We start from the raw sequence: 22,749 nt of genomic DNA on the forward strand, positions 1-22,749 counted from the left end.
ATATATTAAAAAGATTTTTAACATTGACAAACCGGTAACATTAAGGCCCACTGAAACCTTTAAATGCGCAGCGTTATTCTGTGTATTGTGTGCTGCAGCTGTCTTATCATTTTCACAAAATGGGTAAATGCCGTGAAATAAAGCATAACATGAAAATATGTATATAAAATACGAAAAAACATGGTTATTGGATACTTTAATTACCTTGGTAAAAACAACGTTGTGCTACACTAACCATAGTTTAACCATGCATTTGTAGTAAAACTGTGGTTATAGAATACAATTGGTAATAAAAACGTCAAAAAATACTTTACTATACTTTTACTATAGTGATACCATTGCTAATTTTCATAAGGAATTGTGTATAATAATATGAAATAAATGTTTTAATAGATTATGACCTGACATAAAGTATAAGGGAGTGAGATTTATTGTAATTGTGATGCAGGGGACAGGACTAATGACAGTCCGTCTGTTTATCAGTCATATACAGCTTTAGATCAGGTTTTTAAACTAGGTACAGAATGCCAAACAGCAACTTTTCGGCACTGTACCAAGCAAAAATCAAGCGAATGATTTGTTTTCCCCTGCGGCATAAACGGTTATAACGTTTTTGTGGGTGTTCCCAGAGTTACATTTTATTTATTTATTTATTATTATTTTGTTGTTGTTATAATTATTCTCATTTAAAAAGCATTGTTTATCGCTCGGTCTTAATTGAAAGAACGCGTAGAATATATTTGTAGTTATAAAAAAAAAAAAAAAAAGAACTCGCCCACTAGTGAAAATGAGAAGATTCTCGAAAGCGAACTGGCCGCCTCGCGTGACCCCCTCCCCACGCGCTCGCTTGCTCTCTCTCTCTCTCTCTCTCTCTCTCTCACACACACAGCGCGCCAGTCTGTTCTCTTCATAGACGGTCTTCTGGAAGCTTCTCGTTTCTTCTCCATCCTCCAATCACAGTCAGAGCCGCACACTCGACTCACGCGGCCGAAAACACGCCTGTTTTGGTCAATAAGTCTTGACCGTTACTATGACCTTCAGAAAATAAACCGAGTACGCAAACACTGACTTCTACAATTTTACTATTGTGAGCAGCAGTTCCACTGATAACGATAGTTATATCAGCACTGTATTTGGATATTACTGCTGTGGTAAAACGTACATCCATAGCTATATTCTCAAGACAGTGGGTGACAACACGTTTTTTTTATTTATTATTTGTATAAATTAGATACATATTAGGTTTGGTTGATGGTTACCAATTTTTTTTAAAGTGCAAATATTACGTTATCTCAAATTCTGATCTAATAATGTCATATGTATAATAATTAGGTTAAGAAATACGGATCAAAATAGTTTTCGATTAATTACAGCCGCGGTGATGCGTTTTTCTGTAAGCATCCCATGTGTAGCTTGCTAAGAAATACAGGATGTAAGTTCAGTAACACGCCATGCTCAACTAAACTGAACTCATGATGTAAACTCATCACTGTACCAGTGCATCACCACAGCAGAGCAAACCGTCTACAGCTTGCCTTCTTTCTGTTCCCTATTCTGTTAAAATAGGGATTCAGGGTTGTATTTTAACAAGCGCGCTCCCCCTTCTGGCACTATGTCTGCAGTGCATAAACACATTATTTATCGTGAGAACCAAATCAATATTTATTTCCATGCATCTCTTAAATAAATAGTTCACTTCTAGAATAAAAATTCTGTCATCTTTTACTCGCCCTTCACTTGAGTTTCTTTCTTCTGTTGAACACAAAAGAAGATATTTTAAAGAATGTCAGTAGTATCCGAAAAGTTGATGGGGACCATTGACTTCCATAAAAATACCACGGAAGTCAATTTGTTCGTATACCAATAATTTTCATAATATCTTCTTTTGTGTTCAACAGAAGAAAAAAAACTCACAGGTTTGGAGCAAGTGGAGGGTGAGTAAATTATGGAAGTGAATCACTTTTACTAAGCACACACACACACACACACACACACACACACAAATTGTTTACATTGCTGTGTCCCCATTTTATCCTTACAGCCATGTTTAATTTACCATAATTTTAAGATGTCACTTAACAACTAGTAACGTCTTATCTGCATGATTGTTATTACAACAATTATGATAACTAACCATATTTCCGGCTAAAAATACTACAATTACTAGTTATTGCTCGTGATAAAACTGTTTAGCCACTACTCAACAAAAATGACAAAAAATGTAAAAATGTTTCTGAAAGCATTGTTTGAATATTCAAGGAAAAGAGTTTGAAAGCAAATAAATAAAAACTATTTTTAAAATACAAAAGTCTAAATTTCTATTTTTTCTATTCCTTTTTTGTTAATACATTGTTTAATAAGGCTACTTGATATTAATAGTAAGATTGTGTGAAATGTTTATACTTTTAATAATGTCAACCAAGCATGTAAATCTCGATCAGCAAACAGCAGATACAAAGCGCAGTTATAGGTGCTGTGCACATACACTTATTTATTTAGCATGCAGAACATAACTAGGTTTAATCCCCGATTGACCAAACAATTAAAATGTTAACTATGCAAGAAACCCTCATGCTTTGTTCACCTGAACAACTTAGACTATTTATTTAATGCAATTATGCACACATTTTAATAATAAATAGTAAATACATTCGTTGACCTTAGACATAACACATAAAACACTCTTTTTCGCCACTTGCTGGTGTATTTGTGAAATAGCTATAAAAAAAAATGGTCTCTGAACAAATCAGTGAACGAATCTGAACTAATCATTTTGGTGAACAAACTGAAAGTGAACGAATCTCTTGAATCCAAATTTCCACCACTAAATTGCACGCAACATAAATTGATTTTTTACATTTTTCAGTTTTTAATGACCCGCCCCGCAAATAAAGTGTCCATTTCTTCACCCACGAGGGGCGAACCGGTTCTTCCGGACAATTCGATTCAATAAACCGGTTGAAGGAAATGGTTCACCGGTTCTTTTACGCTCAAAGTAATGACGTCATTAAAAATATCTGTAACGGCCAAAAATATTTTATAGGTGTACATGGTACTTTAGTGAATGGCTTTGTAGAGAAGACAAAAAGTATTCTCATAGCTATATATAATTAAGGTTGAACCACTGATGTCACACGGGCTATTTTAATGTGCTGTCTGTGCAGAGTCAGATTTCATCAAAAATATCTTAATTTGTGTTCAGAAGATGGGCGAAGGTCTTACGGATTTGGAACGACATGAGGGTGAGTAATTGACAGATTTTTTTGGGGGGGGTGAACTAACCCTTTAAGTGCATTAGAATTTCTCATTCTCATCTCAAAACGCGATGCCTTTAATTCACATTACCCATTTCCCCACTGACAGGGAGCAGAATAATCAATAAATATCTTCTTTAAGAGCAAAAAGACTGTTGCTTTTTGTTTACTCATAGTGTGGTTCATCAATTTATTTTGTGTGTGGCCAAGCCGGCTGTCGCAGGATATTTAATTACAGCAGATGATTTGAGCAACATCTACTTCAGTATCATGTAGAGACCAAGGCAGAAGTTGTTGATATCAGTGACTTGGAAACAAATGGTGTGGAAGTAGACATGGCTCACTTTAAAGGCACACTGGGTTGCCTAAATTTGTGGAGATAATTTGGGGCTAAAAGTAATCCTTTGCTACACAGAGAGCCTCTCTGGGAACAGTGTTTGTCAGTGCCATGCGAAGAAACAAAGGAAGTTCCATCACTATTTACCAATAACGATGACCATCTTTCAGATCTGGTGCAAAGTAATCCAACAGAAACTGGCCTAAAAAGACAGAGCATGTTCAACAACCTGAAGTACTTCCATGTGACAGAAAATGTAGTAGATGTCCTGCATGTTATCCTTGAAACAGTAGGTGCACATGAAATTAAATTGGTATTAGGCTCTCTCAACCCACATAAAGTAATAACCTTCGACCAGTTTAATTACTGAATCACTAGTTACGATTATGGCTTATTTCACTGTACCAACAAGCCATCCACAATCCGACCTTAAGAACTAAAAATACCTGACAGTTAAATGAAGCAGACAGCAGCACAAATGTGTTGCCTGTTAAGGCTACTTCCTTTGATGATAGGAGATCTCATTCCAGAGGGAAACAAATACTGGGAGCTCTTACTGCTTGTGTTGACCTGCATCAAATAGATTTTTTCTCCAGCCATAACAGAAGATGTTGGTATTATTTCTCAGACATCTCATTGATGAGCACCACAGCCTTTTACTAGAACTCTTCCCTGATAGACATCTAAAGCCAAAACATCATTGAATGCTGCATTATCCAGGTGCCATAAGGAGACTGGGCCCTGCACAACTGGTCCTTGAGCTTTGAGACAATGCAGGGTTATTTTTATTTTTTTATACAATGTGTCAATGCGCTACTGGTTGTTTTAAATGTCCCCTTTTTAAAAAGTTTTATTTTAAGAATAAATTTCAGTATGAACAATGCATGTCATACTGTAGCTTTATATTTGTTACAAGAAGGTTACCCTTTTTTTTCATTAATTTTTTTTTTCTACCAGAGTGGATCAATTTTGGACCTCCTGTGGACCAAGTGCCCCATTCGATCCTAAATCACAACATTTGTGTGTGTTATTGCATTTCTGTACTTAAATGTAAGTAACATAAAAAAAAGCACAGTCAGGTCATGTCATAAATTAATCACCTTGTTGTTCCAATCTCCTAAGACTTTCGTTTATCATCGGAACCTAACTGAAGATATTTTAAATGAAATCCGAGAGTTTTCTGTCCCTCCATTGACAGAACTGATTACAAAGCATTTAGCTTAACAGTTAGCCTGCTAACAAAGATTTAGACAGAGATAGATGCCAGTAAGTTAAGTATCATACCATGCTTAAATATGAAAATTATTTGATCTAATAGTTTTAACTCATCACTGTAGCAGTGCACCACAGAAGATGAAACGGTCTTTAACTTTTAACTTCTGTAAATAAGCGAATTAATCTGAGATGTATTTTCATGAGCGCGCTCCCTCTACTGGCGGCAATGGAAGTGACATTTGCACCTCCTGAACACATTCATTATTGTGAGAACCACATTAATATTTTTTTCCAGTCATCTCTGAAGAACTATGAACATTTGTCCTAGTAAGGACATAATTACTAACTATGTATGGAGAGGCATCCGTGAGTCCCCATGCTACATCTAGTATTTTAGATTGGAAGCTCTTGTGATAAAACTTTGTAAACATAGCCAAACAAAAATACTGAAAAAGTTGTTTGAATGAAATAATTTCAAGTGGGAATTGTTTGAAAGTAACAATAAAATAAATATTTATATTGTGCAAAAGTCTCAAGACAATGGATAATTAATTTTCCAGCATGTTAATTGTTTTAGGTTAGCTTTTAACTTTGAGAGTCAGAGTTTCCTTTGAATCTATCGATCATTAACTCATTTCTTAATGAAAAAGAATAATTTATGTTTCAAATGACCCTCTCCTCTATATCTTTGCAAATGTTGGGTTAACTTTACATGAACTCTCTGGCACTATGCTGAAAATAACTCTTAACTGAACATAAGTTTATAGGTTAATGACAAAATTGGATTATAATAACCCTATTGAAATACTGTAGTGTTGTAGATTCCAGGTAACAAAATGTCCTTATTCTTGTAAACCGGCTGATCTGGACTCCAGTGTATTTGTCCCGGGAACATGCTCTGAGGGCACTGTGTCCAAACCGGTTCGGTTGCTGATATACTGTCTTTAATTAATCAGCTAGAAAGAATTTGTCGTCACAGAGAATGACTGAGTCACCTTGTAGGAAACATGGAGTATTTCTTAAATAAAATGAGCTGAAGAAAGCGGTTTACAGAGACAAAAGTGTTTTTATGTATCAAAAAATATAGTGATCATCATGCCAAAGATCAGCCAGATTCACAATCTTATGGCCAAAAAAAAACTGTTCATGACCCATTGTATTAAATGTAACCATAATATTGCTTATAATCAAAATAACATTCATACTATAAAGGCATCATGTTGCACTAAATAGTCTCTTTGGCAGCTTTAACAATCGTATACACAATGTGTCAGCGGTATGTCTACAGCAACCAGAAAAGCTTGTTCAATAGAAACTCGGATGGCACAACACTCATTCAGCAGTAAAAGATGACAGTGTCCTTTTGTTTATCCCTTTGAAAAGGAATAAGGGCCCTTCCTCAAGTTTCAGTAACTTGTGTCTGACAGTATGTCAAGGGTGAGGCTCAAAAACCTAAAGAAATTTGAAGTAATCCACCGGGACATATTGTGAAGACAGCCCACCTTGGTGTGCCCCAGTAAAGACTGTTCAACCTCATTATAAATGTATGGAAACACTGCATTACAACAACATTAGCCAAATAAGTTAGACCTGAATGAAAACAATTTTAAGCAAGTGTATCAGGTGACACTAAAATGAAGGGGAGAATCTAAGCATGCCATTGTTTGAGGCACACAAAGCTAAAGCTGCTTTAAAGTGGTTTAATAAGAGCAATCCAGCTGAACTTAACTGCGCCAATTTAATAAACAATGTAGTAATCCAGAACTTAACATTTAATATAACATCTTTCAGTGTAGCCACAGAAGGTCAGCACTTGTTTTATCCAAACCGCTGTATGATTTCCAGGTTAGTGTAATAAACCTAAAATCCAGTCATTTTAGACGTGCATAGCATTTGGCTTCCAGAATTTGGGAGGTGGAATGGCGGCTCCAAGTTGTAAACCCATAATCCTTTGCTTCAGAGGGTAAATATGGTGTCACTTCCTCCTGCGGCAGCGGCAGCAACAGGCGTAGCAGCGTCCCACCTGCTCGTCGCTTTCTCGCACCGTGTAAGCTGGAGGGGGGTTCTGGTTGCCGTTCTTGCCGTTGCCGTAAACCGGCACGCTTGAGGTGTTGCTCTCTCCTGGGGTCTTGAAGCTGTTGTAGGGGTTGAAGGCAGAGTTGCGGTTATTGTAGGTGCTCTCTAAGGCCATCGGGTTCATGATGATGGTGCTGGAATCAGCCTGATCCCGCAGCTTGGCACGAGGGATGATGACGTCCCCATAGGGGTTCTCAAGAGAGATATTCATGGTCTCAGGCTGGAGAAGCAAGTCGAAAAAGAACAATCAAGTTTCAGTCTGTGGAAACATAACTGGTCCTGAATATAAGACTTTTTGTGAATTTTTCATAAAGGAAAAAATGTATGTCATTGTATGAACTTGCTTAGCAAATGAGAGATTGCTTGATAGAACATCTTTAAAAGACAGCATATAAAAAAACCCTCGCAATAACAACCATAACTATATTGGAGTCCACACTGATAATGTTTATAGTTATGATGTGGGCGTTCCTGGTATATTCTAATTAGAACGAATATTAAAACCTTTTATTTATGGTTATCTTCCTAGGTGTGAAGGGGCCTTTAGTTCTGATCGCGCAGTACTTTCATGTGTTCTTTCTGCAGGTCTACATCAAAACACCAGTAGATGGCAACAAGTCTTTCTATCTTTATGAGCGAGTCATTGAATCAGTCACTCAACCGATTCGCTCAGAGACACTGATTCATTCATGAACAAAACAAGTGACTGGCTGTAAAACTCGGAATAACATACTACTCTTAGTTGTTCATGTCATTTGTAAAGATATGGCAGAAAAGTTAGAGTACGATAGTCTGAATTCGGCCAATGATACATTGAATCATTCACTGAACCGATTCTTTCAAACACATTGATCCAATCATGAACATCACTTAACGTATTTTGCACACAGCTGATCTTGCTTCGCGTGGAATCTTTGTTGGCTGAGAAACAGGCGAAATATTTGGTTTAAGTGTGGCTTATTGTTTATTCAACTGCTGTATGAAATCAATATCACAATAGCACGCTATTTGTGGTTTTTATAAGGGCAGGCCAGTGATTATCAACAGCCCCATTCTTGATGCTCGGAAAAAAGCACGATTTCGAGTCTGATACTGCTTGAATTAAGGTATTAATAAAAACATTTTTGTAACATTAAAAATTATATAAAAGTTTTTTATGTCAACTGTTTTATTGGTTTGTTTTTTAAATGATATATGAGACCTTGGTATTGTGAATAAGATATTACAAGATTATTTTAACTATTTATTTTCCCCACCAAAGCATTCTTAGACCTAAAGACCTCTCATTTACTTGTAAAATAATAATAATAATTAACTTTAACTTTTCCTGTGTCAGTGACCGCTGAAAAACAGAGAAAGTGCTTACCGGCAGTGGCCTGGCGAGATTTGTTTGGTGGGAATCGGTTTTCAGAGCTGCACGCGGTTTCTGCTGTGACTTCTGTTCTCCTGTGTTTCCGAAATAAGGTGAGACAAACCTGAGCTACCAGATTGGAGGGAAAGGAGGCTTGTTTAAACATGGCAGTGTGTGTAACTCCACCCTTGGGCGTTCAAGCTTTGTGTGTGTGTGTGTGTGTGTGTGCGTGTGTGTGTGTGATGGGGGAGGAGGTTGGTTAGACTCAGTTCAGGAATGTTAATGATGAATTCACTATTAAGATTAAAGTATGACGACAAGTTGCAAGACAAGATACTATAAAATATAGGCTACTCCTGAGCAAACGAAAACCCAAAGTATCCACTGTGCCCTGAAGATGATATTCTAACAGGGCTATGGATGCTGTTGTGTAAGATGGTTATCTTTTGTGCAAACATTAGATTGCTTGGCATGAGAGGAGTACACAGCCTCTTTTCCACAGCCTTGTTTTAACTTCGTTAAACATTAACAGAACTGACTTTCAAGCTACTGCTCAATGGAAAATGTTAATTTTAAAAGGTTACTGCAGTTTTTGAAATGCCTTGGAGAAATAATCTGTAGTAAATAATTAAATAATCTGACAGGGTTCGATTGTTGTTGAAAGAATAAGGTGTCACATAGAATGCTAGCTTTGTCATTGAATTTTGTTTAGACATTTTGTATTTTTTAATGCCACAAAAGTTGTGAAAACATGTGTATGGGTAGTGTCCTGCAATGTGGCACGCTGTGCTTCATCTAAAACTATTTTACAACATTTTTATAATTATTTATTTATAGTCATGCAGCGTTTATGAGCTCAAATTAATTTGAGAGACTATGTATGTTGCAAATTTGTACCTTGAAAGGGTTCACCCAACAGAAAAAATCTGATCAGTTACTCACCTTCATGTCTTATAAAATTTTTATTCATCTTCAAATCACAAATTAAGCTATTTTTATTGAAACCTGCAATTTCTACTCTTCACTGAAAGTCCATGCACCCAAAAGTTTAACTCTTCAAGAAAGTTCATCAAATGTATCATATCTGATATTCTCTATGTACAGTATGTGCATTGATCCATGTAAATAATAGTCAGATTAAACGGCTTGGTTCATATGATTCTTTACAATGTCTTTTTTTCCTTTTCTTTTTTTTTTTTTTGCTTGCATGGACTTTCAGTGGAGGGACCGAAAACTGAAACAAAATACAATGACGTGGCATTTTCATTTTTCAAAAGTTGGAAATGTGCAAATACATATTACATTTCAATTTCAATGCTTAGTTATTCTTTGATCAAACTGTGTACTATAAGCACAGATTGTCCTGATACAATGCCGTCATTGGGCATTCAATGACAAAAAACAATATCAATGCGCACATACTGGTTCCAACACATTCTTTTCAAGGTCTGAGAATGTGGACACTGTAGCGAGCTGCTTGAGGTGCACCCACATTTTACCTCACTTGATGATTGAAGTTAAAGCAAATATAAACAAGGCTGTGTCTGGCCGGGTTCTGATTTCAGAGGTTAAAGGGGTTTAAATAGAGCTCAAGAGGCTGTTCAGATCTCTTCAGTCAAAGGTAGTCCTAGTAACAGCTCATGCAAACATCAGCAACAAAGGACTAGAGTGGTTAGGCAGACCAAAACAAAAGAAATGATCAAAAGCATCCTTCATGACTCTGTATTTGCACGTCTATTTAAGCCACCTCATAGTGCAGCTAACAACCCAACACAAAAATCATTGTAGAAAAACAAAGACAGTGTCGAACTTCATGTACTCATGGCCTGAGTAACAACTAATCACATCACAGCCTTGACATCATTGAATTTCTGTCAGAGTTGTGTGTAAGTCACTGTTTGTGGATACCATAGAAATGAATGAGAATTGCCATAAACTGAATCATCGCGAAATTTCAGTGACTTCTCTTATAAAACAGCATTATAAAAAAAGAAAAACCCCAAATTAATGTTGAAGATTAGCCGGTTACTAGCCTGTTAATTCATTAAATAAGCAGATTTAAGCACAAAAGTAGTTTATTCATCATAGTGAAGCCTCTCTTCCATTGAAATCCATTATATCTTATTCATCTCCTTCGTTGCGTACGGCAGGGCTATACTTTTTTTGCTTACTATAGATGTTTTTTTTTTTTTAAGTCAAGTAACCTTTATTTATATAGTGCTTTTAACGATACATACTGTGTCAAAGCACTTTACAGTATTAAATATGAAAAGTAGTTTGTCAATAATGCAAAATGATTTTCAACATTTTCAGTTAAACACAGTTCATCATTGAATTCAGGGATGTCATCCTCCAGCTCAGTTCAGTTTAAAGAGTGTTTAAGCAATCAAGTCAATGATATCGCTGTAAATGAAGTGACCCCAACTAAGCAAGCCAGAGGCGACAGCAGCAAGGAACCAAAACTCAATCGGTGACAGAATGGAGAAAAAACCTTGGAAGAAACCAGGCTCAGTTGGGGGGACAGTTCTCCTCTGACCAGACGAAACCAGCAGTTCAGTTCCAGGCTGCAGCAAAGTCAGATTGTGCAGAGGACTCAACTGTTATGTTCCCTGTGGTCTTGTGGCCATCTAAGAGACAAGGTCTTGACTGTGGATCTGTCTCTGGGGCTCATCTAGTTGTCCTGGTCTCAGCTGATGGTGGATTCATGCTGATGATGCGGGTACTGGATCTGGTGGCTTCAGTGACCTCAGAATAAGAGAGAAACAGATTGATATTAGTGTAGATGCCATTTTCTAATGATGTAGCAAGTACAATGTGTGTTATCGTAAGTTATAGTAACACATTGCAGTCTGGTTGTTGTGGGTGACTGTGAAGGTGTTGCTGTATGCAGGTGGTGGGTGCGTCTCAGTCAGCTCCCTGGTTCAGTAGTCAGTTCACTGATCAGGGATTCTGCCATTTTAAGGGCTGTCTCAGTTGCAAATTCCTTCCAGTACACTGAAGAATTCGCTTCTTGAAAAGCATATAAAAAATAATATCAAAAGAATAGGTCCTGCCTGTTGTTGATTAATATCAGTGGTGATGTTCTACAATGTTGTACATTGATATTGTTCAAAGTCATGTTGGTGGAAATTGAATAAAAACTGTTGCGGTGTGTAGTGAGCCAGGGTCCTGATTTGTGTACACTAGCCAGCTTTCACAGGCTTGACATGACTTGGGTCCCTCATTCAGTCTACGGGGTTTTCCTTTAAACATTTTATCATCCACCAGGGTAAAAAATCCTAAATGGTTCCAAAAATACAAGTTCACCTCTCCTCAACAAGATATCATTGCAGAGATTACACCGCATGTATTTTGTCCTGAAGTTGAATATAAGACTGACCAAAAAAAGTCATTTTAAAACTAGATTATAAACAGTAAATGGCTCATGATTTCAAACACATCCGCAGTTGGGCCATTTAGTCATGTGACCCAGTGTGGACACCGTCGTGGTATTACGATTCCATTCAAATCCTGTGGCAGTGACCCAAAAAAGCCAACTGGAAAACCTTTTGTTCCCTAGTCAAACATACATTCCTCCCTAAGTGATTGACTGTCATTCTTATTCAGTGGGTTTCAGTGACTTGGGTGTAACATTGTTATAGTGATGGTACTGTAAGTTTGTTTGAAGCCTTTGAGAATGTGACACCACTTGGAAAAGCAGTATGAAAAGAAGCACACAATATATTACCTCCCAAACAACATTAAATTAAACAAATCAACAAGGAAATAGGAAACAACTTGATCCTTCCTTACTGAAACTGTGAGTCAATTTTTTTCCTCACACTCACAAGAACAAGTTCCTCAAGACACTGGAACTTACATCATTTTTTTTTTTTTTTGTGATTCCCAGGTCTCTGCAATATCCAACTGTATCAGGCGTCAGATCACATGAGCTTCATTGTCTTCACTTCCATTGGTACGAGTCATTGCATTGCTGTGCATTTGCAGTTGAACCCAACTCCGTTCTCCCAAATGGCTCATTTGTTGTGGACTTGTGGTTCTTGCATGTGGGGTATGCAAATTGCCATTGTATGATTCAGAATCTCTCAAGTGGCCTTGCTAAGAAATCTTTATATTACTTTTTTGATAAGTTTTCAATATAACTCTGACTGGATTCTTCTGAAAGAAGAAAGTCATAGGATGACATGAGGTGGAGTCATTTATAGGTTAATTTTCATTTTTGGATGAACTAACCCTTTAACCTGAAAACACATGATGAAAAAGGAATACAGAAAATTCCTTCAATTTAACAATACACTGTGCCCTATTTTACAGACTTTTCTTAAAGTGTAGCACAATAACTAACTACCAATAAACTGCTTAAAAATATAAATGTTTTACTAGTTAATATAAAAATACACAAAGTTTATAAATGTTCAATAATTCAATGTTGTATTTAAAAATAGATATATTATTTATATTTTAATTCGATTTTTTTGTTTTACTAACAAATCTAAAACATTTGAAATCATATTCATAATAATTTTTTTGCTGAGATGATCTGATTGTGTATTCTATGCAGTTTTGCATTGTGATTACATAATGATGTAAATGTGCAATGTGATCACAACGTTATTTAGCAACTTTTAGCAACAAATTGTCCTGCCTTTAGCAACAGTCCCTGTGAATGAGTGGGCAACACTGTGAGCATTAACCCCAGCACACAGCAGTCTCAGATGTTCGGTAAGATCGCAAAATGCACATCATTAAATCTGTCCAATCAGGTTGTGACTGTATCCTTGTATCTTTTGTTTTGTATCTTAAGGTTCATGGTTGAAGCCAAGCGACCCAGGACTAAATACAACGTTTTCTTCTGAATTATAAGTGTATGCATACTCTTACACAACAATGTTTTGTCATCTTTTTTTATCTCTCTTAACAATGCAGTTTTGACCATGTGTGGAAAATACAGCTACCTGCACTCAGTGTGAACACCACTTTAATCTCATGTGTATTTATCTACTGCAAATTTGCTTTATGAACATTATTAAAAATGTTTAAGAAACATTGTAAATATTTAGTGTAGCCAAAAGCTTCTGAGGACTCCCTTACGAAAGGAAAATATATTTACCAATATATTTCTTAAAATATATTGTGATATATTGTAATATATTATTTTCCCTTTTTATTTTCTAGTATTTTATATATTTGAATACATTTAATAATATATTGATGATACATGTATAATAAATTGCAAAATATACGAATGATTGGCGCTTTCAATATATTGCAATATATTGGAAAAAATTAATATATGTAAGAATATATGCCTAATGTTTTACTTTATATTTTCCAATATACTGCAATATATTTTTGTTTCATAAGGACTGGGTTGCGATGTTACCATACTGGATTCAGTTTCATAGTGCTTCTAATAACTTTGTCTTGTGTTCCTTTGTTTCTTCTTATTTAGGGTAGATGATACAAACATAGTGGTCTAAAACATAGTAGTACCGCTACATATCAAAATAAACTGAAGAGATCTCATTTAAAAAAGCAGGTCCCCTTTGCTCTGTGCTGTCATCTGCTGGTGTAAAGTGTATGGTGGAGGTTTTTTTTACACTGTTTTGGTTCAGGTGATCAGCTCAAACTCTGCTAAGGACACAACATCTGAGGAAACGGGTCACCAGATCTCATTAACCCTCATTAGGTCTAACATGACTCTAATTTAGCTGTACCTCCTTCTTCTTCACTTTCTCTTGGTCATAGTTATCTGCCAGTAGCTGTGGTGTGGGGGTGATGAAGGTCTCAGAATTAATTTGGCAGGGAAACGCTGATGACAGACTGTCTGTGGGCGACTAGGCTTGAATTTCAGGCCTGTTTTGTGACTGTAAAGTGATACGTCCTCCTCCCATTCTACTTTCTTACACCCTAAACGTGTCTAATGTCTTTAATTTCCTGTTTTTTCCCACAAAACTATTCCCAAATCTTCTTATTTTAACCATTCCTTCCCTCTTGGACCATCAGACATTTTCCTTATTATATGCAAGACAGAATAACAAGATGTTACTTACTTAATTAGTAAGAAGAAATAACAGAGCAGCTAATACCAAGAGCTTAGAAGATACATAAAAGTGCAACTCTTGACTTAAATACTAAAACACCTGCTCAACAACATGCAACTCAACCACCAAAGGGTGAACGTGGTGAAGTTGTGTCGCTTAAAGGCATAGGTCCACCTTGACAGACGGTACTTAATTATTAAAGAGGAAGCACGCCATTGTTTGTCCTCCATTTCAGAGAGGCAGTTGTGATTGGACGGTTGAGAGAGAGAGAGAGCTGCTGGGAAAGCAACAGGGGTGCACTCAAGTGTTAAACTATCTGACAAAGGATGTGAAGCATGGAGAAACCAAGACAGAGTCGGCAGAAAAATGGTAACTGAAGTTGGACTTTTAGTACATTAAACATGGATGGACCTGCAAGCGGAGCGGTAGAACCTCAAGAGACCGATGGCACACAGAACCGACCCAAGGATGAAGTGGACAGGTAGACCTTCTGCACGGAACATACATTAGTGAAGTTACGGGAACTTGCTTATGTCATATTAAAACAAAACATATATGATTTATTGCTTATTTAAAAAGAAAATGAATGAATGAGGGACATGTATTTTATTATTCAAGATTAAGATCATGCATGTGTTTCTTATTAAATATGAATATCATTTAAATATATAGATGATTTTCATTAAATAAACATTCCTTTCTCTTCATGCTCTCAATATAAACAATCAAATGACTCTGACAAGTCATGCAAATAAAACTTTTTCCATCAAATATTTTTGTAAGCCTGGAGCACACTGTATGTTTATGGTTATGTTTTGTGTTTGTTTGGACATGCACCACTGGTTTGTAAAAAAAAGAACATTTTAGAGGTTAAGCACCTACAGCAAACAGATATTTTACTATTACCTCTATGTGTATACAGATTTTATTGCTGCTGTCCACAAATAGTAAACAGATACATACGTCTCGACTTACGCTCTTTAACGACTGACCTTGTGTGTCTGGAAGAGTACAATATTGTGGGGGGAAATGTCAATAATTTTAACCAGCTGGTTCCAGATATTTTTTGCGGATGTTCAAAGTTGCTTCTATATTTTCTAAAACATTAATTTTAATGATAAAAATTATCACCAATAATTAGCCATCGCAAAGTCAGAACTGACCATCTCGGAATAAACACCCAGAGATGTTTGTATCACACTGAGCTCGTTCTGTAGGGTCTCGCATGTGTCTGAAGAGACTGGAGCACAGACCTCCAGGGAGAGCCGGAAGCTGGACTGCATCATCTGCTACAGTGCGTATAATCTGGGAGAGAGACTCCCGCGCAAACTCTACTGTGGTCACACGTTCTGCCAGGCCTGTCTGAAGCGGCTGGACACCCTCATCAATGAGCAGGTGAGAGTTACCTAAACACTTCACCACAGATATCACATGATTTATTTCAAAGTGCAAATAGTCAGGTTCGCCCATCTTGTGGTTTGCATGAGGAAAACCAATAATAATCTAGCTCTAACAAATTGTAGTCAGATGTAGCCTACCACTGTAAGAAACATTAACATTTTAATATGCATCGAAACATCTAAGTATTCATATGTTGACTTCCTGAAGTGATAAAACCTTTCTTATTTACTAGTACGTATTTATTACAACCTATTTATTTATTTGTACATATATAACATGTTTGTTAGGGGTAAAGAGAAAAGATATATTACTAGAATACAAAGTTGTAGATAATAAATAGTTGAATAGTACAGATTACTTTCAAGTTTTTACTTCAGGAGATTGCTTCCTAATGCATTTCTTTCCCCAAAGGTCAGTTTTAAAGAGTTCAAAAGTTTTTTTTTTTTTAATTCCAATTAACTTTATGAATGAGCAATTATATTAACTACAAACATCATCTGATAAGCACTAATATGATTTACACCTGATGTAGAGCTGCTGTATAATTGACAAAAGATTGATTCATAATAACTAATGAATATTGCAACAATCATACTTATTAAACTAAACGTAGTTGAAAAACTACAATATTATCTTTTTAGAACTGCTTTTCAACTGGAAATAAAGAACTCTGCAACAATAATATTGTTATTTTCTTGTTGTTCACTGTGAGGCTGCTTTGAAACCATCTGTATTGTATAAAGTTGTATGTAAATGAATATGATTTGACTTTTGAATTCTGATAGTTGATGCACTGTATTACACACCTCAGCTCAGCTGTGTCAGATGGTTGTAAGTAACTCAAGTGTCTTTCCCCACAGATGTGGATCCCGTGTCCACAGTGCCGGCAGAACACTCCTCTACCTCGCAGCGGTGCCACCGGACTAGACCTAGACCTGGCAGCATTTCTGGGTGTTAAAGCTGAAGTGGAAAACCAGCGAACCCACAGCCAGCAAGCACCACTTGAGACCAAGCCCTCCTTTATAAAGCAGCCAATCACAGATCAACCACCCTCAGCCTGGGCCAATGTGGCAGAAGCAGAGCGTCGCCTCCACAGGAACCATTGTTGCAAGCACTGCCTGCTCTGCTGCTGTTGGTGGTGCTAGATTCACAGTCACATACCAGCTATCAATCGCTTTTTGCTGGGGATGGTGCACAGACTCTTTGACAGTGAGATTTAAAAATAATAAATTAAAAAAAATAATAATTCACAACGGAATTGTTCAGAAACCATTAAAAAATTGCCATTGCAAAATTGCATTTTATTTTGGTACCCAAATGGATTAGTAATATGACAAACTCAGCGTTCAAAACTGGAATCGGATATATGGACATGAAGAGACCTTTAACATGATGAATATTTAAGAATAGACATACTGAATTTCAGATCTTCGACAATCCACTAGAATGCTTGTTACTACACATTTGAACTGACAGTCAGCTCCCAGTTTAAAGATCTCCTGAGTTGGTTTCCAGCTCTTTAAAACTAAACAAACAAACAAAAACACTTGTATAAAGATTCTTAATGAAAATATAACAAGACAAACAGACTCTCATTCTGACATCCAGAGTTTGAAGGTTCGGTCAAAAGAGCAGGTTGCAATGAGCTGTCCGTCAGGTGAAAGGTCAAGCCCCATGACCTTCCCTTCATGCCCTGCCAGGGTCTTCAGAGGTGACCAGCCTGGATGGGTCCACACTTTGGCTATGTTGTCATACGCACCAGTCAGCAAAAAATGGCCATCATTAGCTAAAAGGAAATAACTCTGTTAATATTAACATTGCAAAAATGTTACACAATTTTGCAAGTTCAGTCGAGGTGAATTTAGACTCATTCACTTTGACAGACAGTAGACCTATGGACCTTAAAAAAAAAAAAACACTACAATATTTGTTCACTCAAAAGCCATGTGACCTTTTCTTTTGTGGAACACTATGATATTTTGCTGAATGTCAACAGTGTTTATTTAAAAGTAAATGTGAGTAAATGAGTATGTTATATTTGCATGAATAATCTCTAAATGATATATGCCCTCTTGACTTGAATACTTACGCTGGAACTTGACTGAAGACACAAGGTTTTCATGGGCAGGAATAGTGTACATGCACCTTCTGTGACGAAGGTCCCACACTTTACAGGTGTTATCTCCACTTCCTGTTGCCACGTGAAAGCTGCCCAAGGAGGATTTCAGGGTAATTATCAAATGAAGCTCAAATAACATCAAACAGCTCTACTAAATCTTTAAAATGTTCACATGGGCTTTCTTTTACTCACCCATTTGGTGAGAAATTGATGCTGTAAATCTCTTTGTGGTGGCCCTCCAGGAACATGATACAACGACCAGTCCGCAGGTCCCAGACACGAGCAAATCCATCTAAACCACTGTACATGGAGCAATAATGAATAACATTAACACAGCAATTCAAAGATTAATAAGCCAAGTATAAATCCTTTTGAACTAATTCAACCAATCAAAAGCAGAATGAATGAACAATTACAAAATTATGCGGCGGACTAATTGGTTCAGGCTCTGGTAATGCAAATACTGGAAAAAACAATGCTACAATCAGAGGGATTAGGGTTAAGATTAGGAAACATGTATGATGGATTAAATTATTTATACATTTTTTTTTATTTGGTTGGTCCTAAACTGGACATACTTGGACCCATAAGAGCATTGATGTAAATGTATAGATCAAGTGTTGTGCTTATTCTTGTACAAAAACAGTGGAGTGCCTCAGGGTTTAGTGCGAGGCCCTTACCCAGTTCCTGCCAGAGAGCCATCCGGGTGGAAGTGCAGGTCATGGACACCTTTACTATGACCCTCCTGATGCAGAATTTCTTCTTGAACTTCAAGATCCCAAAGTCGCCATGAGTTATCATAGCTAATGAAAAAGATAAATCGGTTAAATATATGAAAGAAAAGTTTTATCCCAACACCAATATTCATACCATCGTTTTGCATTTACCTCAATTTTTATTATAAAAAATAAAATAAAAAATACATACATACATATATATATAAAAACAGAAAATATATTCATACCAAGTTGTGCCCAGAAAACGTCCAGAGGGATGCCAGGCCACCCGCGCCACTCTCATAGAGTGCCCCTCAATGTCTGCTATAGGCTCATCACTACAGATAAGAACATGTGAATGTTACATGTTTTACTTCTTAGAAATCGAGACCAAGATGTTAAATACTAATAATACACACCTGTCTAAACTCCACAGCTTAACAGATCCATCCGCAGCACAGGAGGCCATGTTGACATCGGACTCCTCGAGTGTGAGTGTGGCTTGAGGATGAAAGCTAATCGCTCCCACGTTGGTATTGTGACCTGAGAAAGAAGAGTTTACCTTGAGTGAATCCAGTGGTAAAAGCTGTATTGTAAACTGGAATGAAATGTATGACACAGCTTGAAAAACAAACGCTACAGAACATCATTTCGATATATTTACCTCTTAACGTGCGTACAAGCGTACAATCTGGGACACTCCACAATTTACACAAGCCACTCCTACATCAAATAAATATTTTCAGACATGTTTTAGACCAAATATAAAAAGTATTTTAAAACATACATTAAAATATTATTTTGTCTCCAAACATTCTTTTTTTAAAGGACAATTTATTAATGCAGAGAAATTATTGGTTGAACAAGGAGTCCTACAACACACAGTATGTCCAACAACCAGCCTGCAAGTAAATCAAGGAGAACGGTTTCTATTTTACAAGCAAAATGTGCTCACTCCAAAATATTAATTTGATTTAATTAATATAAGTTACATGATAAGCATAGACTACAAGCAGGAGTTTTGAAAACATCCTCACTTTACAGGAAGTGCCTAAACTAAGGTAAGGTTGTATTAGCCACAGTTCTTCGATGTGTTTCTGAGTTGCTTCTGTCCCTTCATGTAATTGAATTAAGGCTTTCTCATTGATCATGTGTGTGAGCCATACTTTCTGTTGTAGGACTCCCTGTTCATTCAAAAACCTCACTGCATTATTACAATGCATGCGAAAGCATACAAAGCATATATGAATAACCTTAAAACAGAAGTTTTTTGAATGATGTGTATGAAATGATTAAATAACACCGTAAAATATATGATAAAACAAACCATGAAGCAGTCACAAGCATCTTAGAGTTGGGGCTAAACTGGCAGTGAGATATTGGACGGTCATCGCCAATTTGGCTGCAGAAGTTATTCACATTCTAAATAAAACAGTAATAATTAAATACAGCATTAAAAGTGCAAGACCATTAGAAAACATCATAAAGGCATGCTGTCGTACCCGTAGGGCCTTGTGAAGCTCTTGCTGTTTTATTGTTCTTGTAGATTCTGGAATCTCTTTATGTGCCCTTGCGGCATCTAACCTTTCCACTGCCCTGGAGAACCAAACAAACAAAAACACAGAACTAGCTTTTAAAATACACCAAATAGTCATCCGGCTGCATTTTAGATCTATATTCTTAGATATTGGAAAAATAACATCTGTCCTGTGCGTACCTGGGCAGTGAATACTTGGCTAACCAAATACGTGCCTCTTTCAGAGATGAGGGTCCTTCATGGTACCACGTCTGCTGATACTGCACAATACACACCTTCCTTCAGTCATTCAAATCTACGACAAACAACTATAACTTCCTGAAAGTAGGACACAACAAATAAAACAGGAGTTCCTACGTCATCTTGAGTCCGCTTTGCTTTTTCATCCTCTTTCTTTGACCTCTTCAAGGCGTCAGGACCCACTACTGAAAGTTTGTTCCTCAATCTGTGGAGAACAAGACATCAGAAACAACTAAAACTGAAAAAGAAGTGAATACTTTTAGGAGTTAAAAGATTAATTCAATTGATCAAAACTGACAATATATATTTATAACGTTACAAAAGACTAAGATTTACACAAAAATATTGAGCAGCACAGCTGTTTTCATATGCGCTGATAAGATAAAAAAAAAAAAAAAACCTTTATTGGACACTTGGAATAAAGGCTGTTGAAAATTCAGCTTAGCCATCACAGGAATAAATTAAATTTTTAAATAAAAACCTGTCCACCCACCTCTCTCGTCGCTCTGGAGGCCCCTCCCCAAACAGCGTGATTGGCTCGCCAAGAGCTCGGAGGCAGGCCTTGACCTCAACATCATCAGTAGAGACGGTGATTTGTCTCGCTCTCTTTCTGCGCTCAAACTCTGCCAGCACTTCAGCCTGTCGCTCACTCACATGCTCCTCCATCTCCATAGACTCGCCTGAGGAGAGGAAAAAGAAACAAGTTACCACTGCTGAAGAGCAAACATCATTTCCTGTCACAAAGTAAGAATAGGTTACAGATTAAGCGTCTTTTGAACGTTTTAGTTATATATAAAAACAAAGCATAATTGTTTAATGTTTTGTATTTTGTTTGATACATCAGGCTTTTATGGCCTAAATAATATGATACAATGACAACAAAATATGGAGGAGGAAAAAAAACATTTATATATATACACACATGCATATATATATATATATATATATATATATAAAATAAATATCAGCTGTCACTCTGTATCCCAATTATGTCCTAGTAAAATAATATTTAAGTGCTTAGTTTCAAAGCTAAAAAATATTAATGAATCAAAGCCATTTAGTTTGTATTATGGGGGGACAACACATTTAATTCAATGCCATACAATAACAGAGATACAGAATATTTTAATGTTCCTCAAAAGCTTGGTGTATCATATCAGATTAAGATTTTGTTGAAATACAAATCAGCATATTTGATTATTACATTTTAATATATTTTTTCTAATAAACTAAATCATTTTTTTTTCAGTCTGGCAAGTGTTCATACTGAAATATTACGAATATTAAGTTATAAAAAAAGTATGAAATACATAAAGAATATCGGACTTACCACTGGAGATGTTAATATTCCCAGCCTTGATGCCAGCTTTAACAGCATCTCTGGCAGCAGAAGATACTCCTTCTCGGCTGAGACGCTCCTTCTCCTTTTCTTCAAGACTTCCATAGAAGATCCTGGCCTTCTTCACGACTGGAGTTTCGTCTTCATCCGACATCTTTTCAGCTGTGTGTGAATCACAATATCTTTTTTACAAATCCTGTATGGACAGTTCTACAATATTCATCAACCTAAATTTTACTTTGGTTGATTAGGTGTTCGATATTATCAAATAGTTATATTAAATACTTCCTCTAATTACATTGAAGTACCATATAAATACCACTGTATACGAGTACAAATATAATTCAGTAACGTTACTATCATGTGATATATCACAGAACAGTAACGTACTTTTTGCAAGAAGTTCAGAAACTAATTTTAGCTAAATAAAGAGAAACTCGTTCAGCTTAACCAACTCTTCACTCACCCTTTATCCTTTCACAAATACACAGATAGTTTGCTTTAAAAACAGGTTGTTTATATGAGATCTAACGTGTACTGTCTACAAACACGAACACACGACGCGGGCTAAACGGCGCACAGTATGTCGTCATATCCGCCTTTGTGACTCTTCAAGCGCTACGAAAATAAATAGTGACACCCAGCGGATGAAATTATGACAGATCTTCGACATTATCAATTTAATATTTTTCATATTACGCTGATGTGTGTTCCTTTATTGGGTCCCCCATTTTCCATAACAATATTTTGAAGCTAGAACCATTTTCCCCAATGTTTTTATTTTAAGACTTTTTCAGGTCTAAATCATAATCACAGTTGTAAGTTAAAATAAGGGTACAGCATTAATCCAGGTTCAAACAAGACAGCTATTAAAGATGTGAGGTAAAATAAGGAAATAATTATTGGTTTTATAAATGCTATGGCTTATTTTAATGTTTTTTATTTACTTATTTTAAATTATCTTAAGTCATATTGAGACCTCATAGGACTGAATATGAGTTTTTTACTTAATTATACATTTGTTATTATTATAATTTTTTTATTATTATTATTTGAATTATTTTTGTCGCATACCATTCTTTATTCACCTCTCATGATGGGTTTATGGGCTTTTTTTATC

At 36.3% G+C, this 22,749-nt stretch overlaps 2 protein-coding genes across 4 annotated transcripts; one reads left to right on the top strand and one right to left on the bottom strand.

Annotated features, from left to right (window-relative positions):
• Positions 1-8,224: 8,224 nt before the first annotated feature.
• LOC113082197 (RING finger protein 224-like) lies at positions 8,225-16,944 on the top strand. 3 transcript variants are annotated; one of them, XM_026254020.1, is made up of 7 exons: positions 8,225-8,346; positions 12,123-12,188; positions 12,885-12,955; positions 13,038-13,098; positions 14,513-14,758; positions 15,495-15,672; positions 16,539-16,944. In XM_026254020.1, exons 5-7 carry the CDS (start codon positions 14,679-14,681, stop codon positions 16,821-16,823), a joined length of 543 nt encoding a protein of 180 aa, XP_026109805.1. In that variant the 5' UTR covers positions 8,225-8,346; positions 12,123-12,188; positions 12,885-12,955; positions 13,038-13,098; positions 14,513-14,678; the 3' UTR covers positions 16,824-16,944. The 3 variants fall into 3 exon arrangements, with proteins under 3 accessions (XP_026109805.1, XP_026109806.1, XP_026109807.1); XM_026254021.1 differs by lacking the exon at positions 12,885-12,955; XM_026254022.1 differs by lacking the exons at positions 12,123-12,188; positions 12,885-12,955; positions 13,038-13,098 and having other exon boundaries at positions 8,267-8,346.
• Positions 16,945-16,958: 14 nt separating this feature from the next.
• LOC113082180 (U4/U6 small nuclear ribonucleoprotein Prp4-like) lies at positions 16,959-22,237 on the bottom strand. Its single transcript, XM_026254019.1, has 14 exons — positions 22,096-22,237; positions 21,621-21,791; positions 20,784-20,970; positions 20,408-20,495; positions 20,231-20,310; positions 20,016-20,109; positions 19,841-19,935; positions 19,178-19,236; positions 18,933-19,056; positions 18,762-18,851; positions 18,478-18,600; positions 17,990-18,097; positions 17,768-17,886; positions 16,959-17,464 (listed from the first exon to the last, which is right to left on the bottom strand). The coding sequence occupies exons 2-14, from the start codon at positions 21,781-21,783 to the stop codon at positions 17,271-17,273; spliced, it is 1,524 nt and encodes a 507-aa protein (XP_026109804.1). The 5' UTR covers positions 21,784-21,791; positions 22,096-22,237; the 3' UTR covers positions 16,959-17,270.
• Between the last annotated feature and the right edge of the window lie 512 nt (positions 22,238-22,749).

This window comes from Carassius auratus, chromosome 5 (genome assembly GCF_003368295.1).
Source record: "Carassius auratus strain Wakin chromosome 5, ASM336829v1, whole genome shotgun sequence".
Classification (NCBI taxonomy): domain Eukaryota; kingdom Metazoa; phylum Chordata; class Actinopteri; order Cypriniformes; family Cyprinidae; genus Carassius; species Carassius auratus.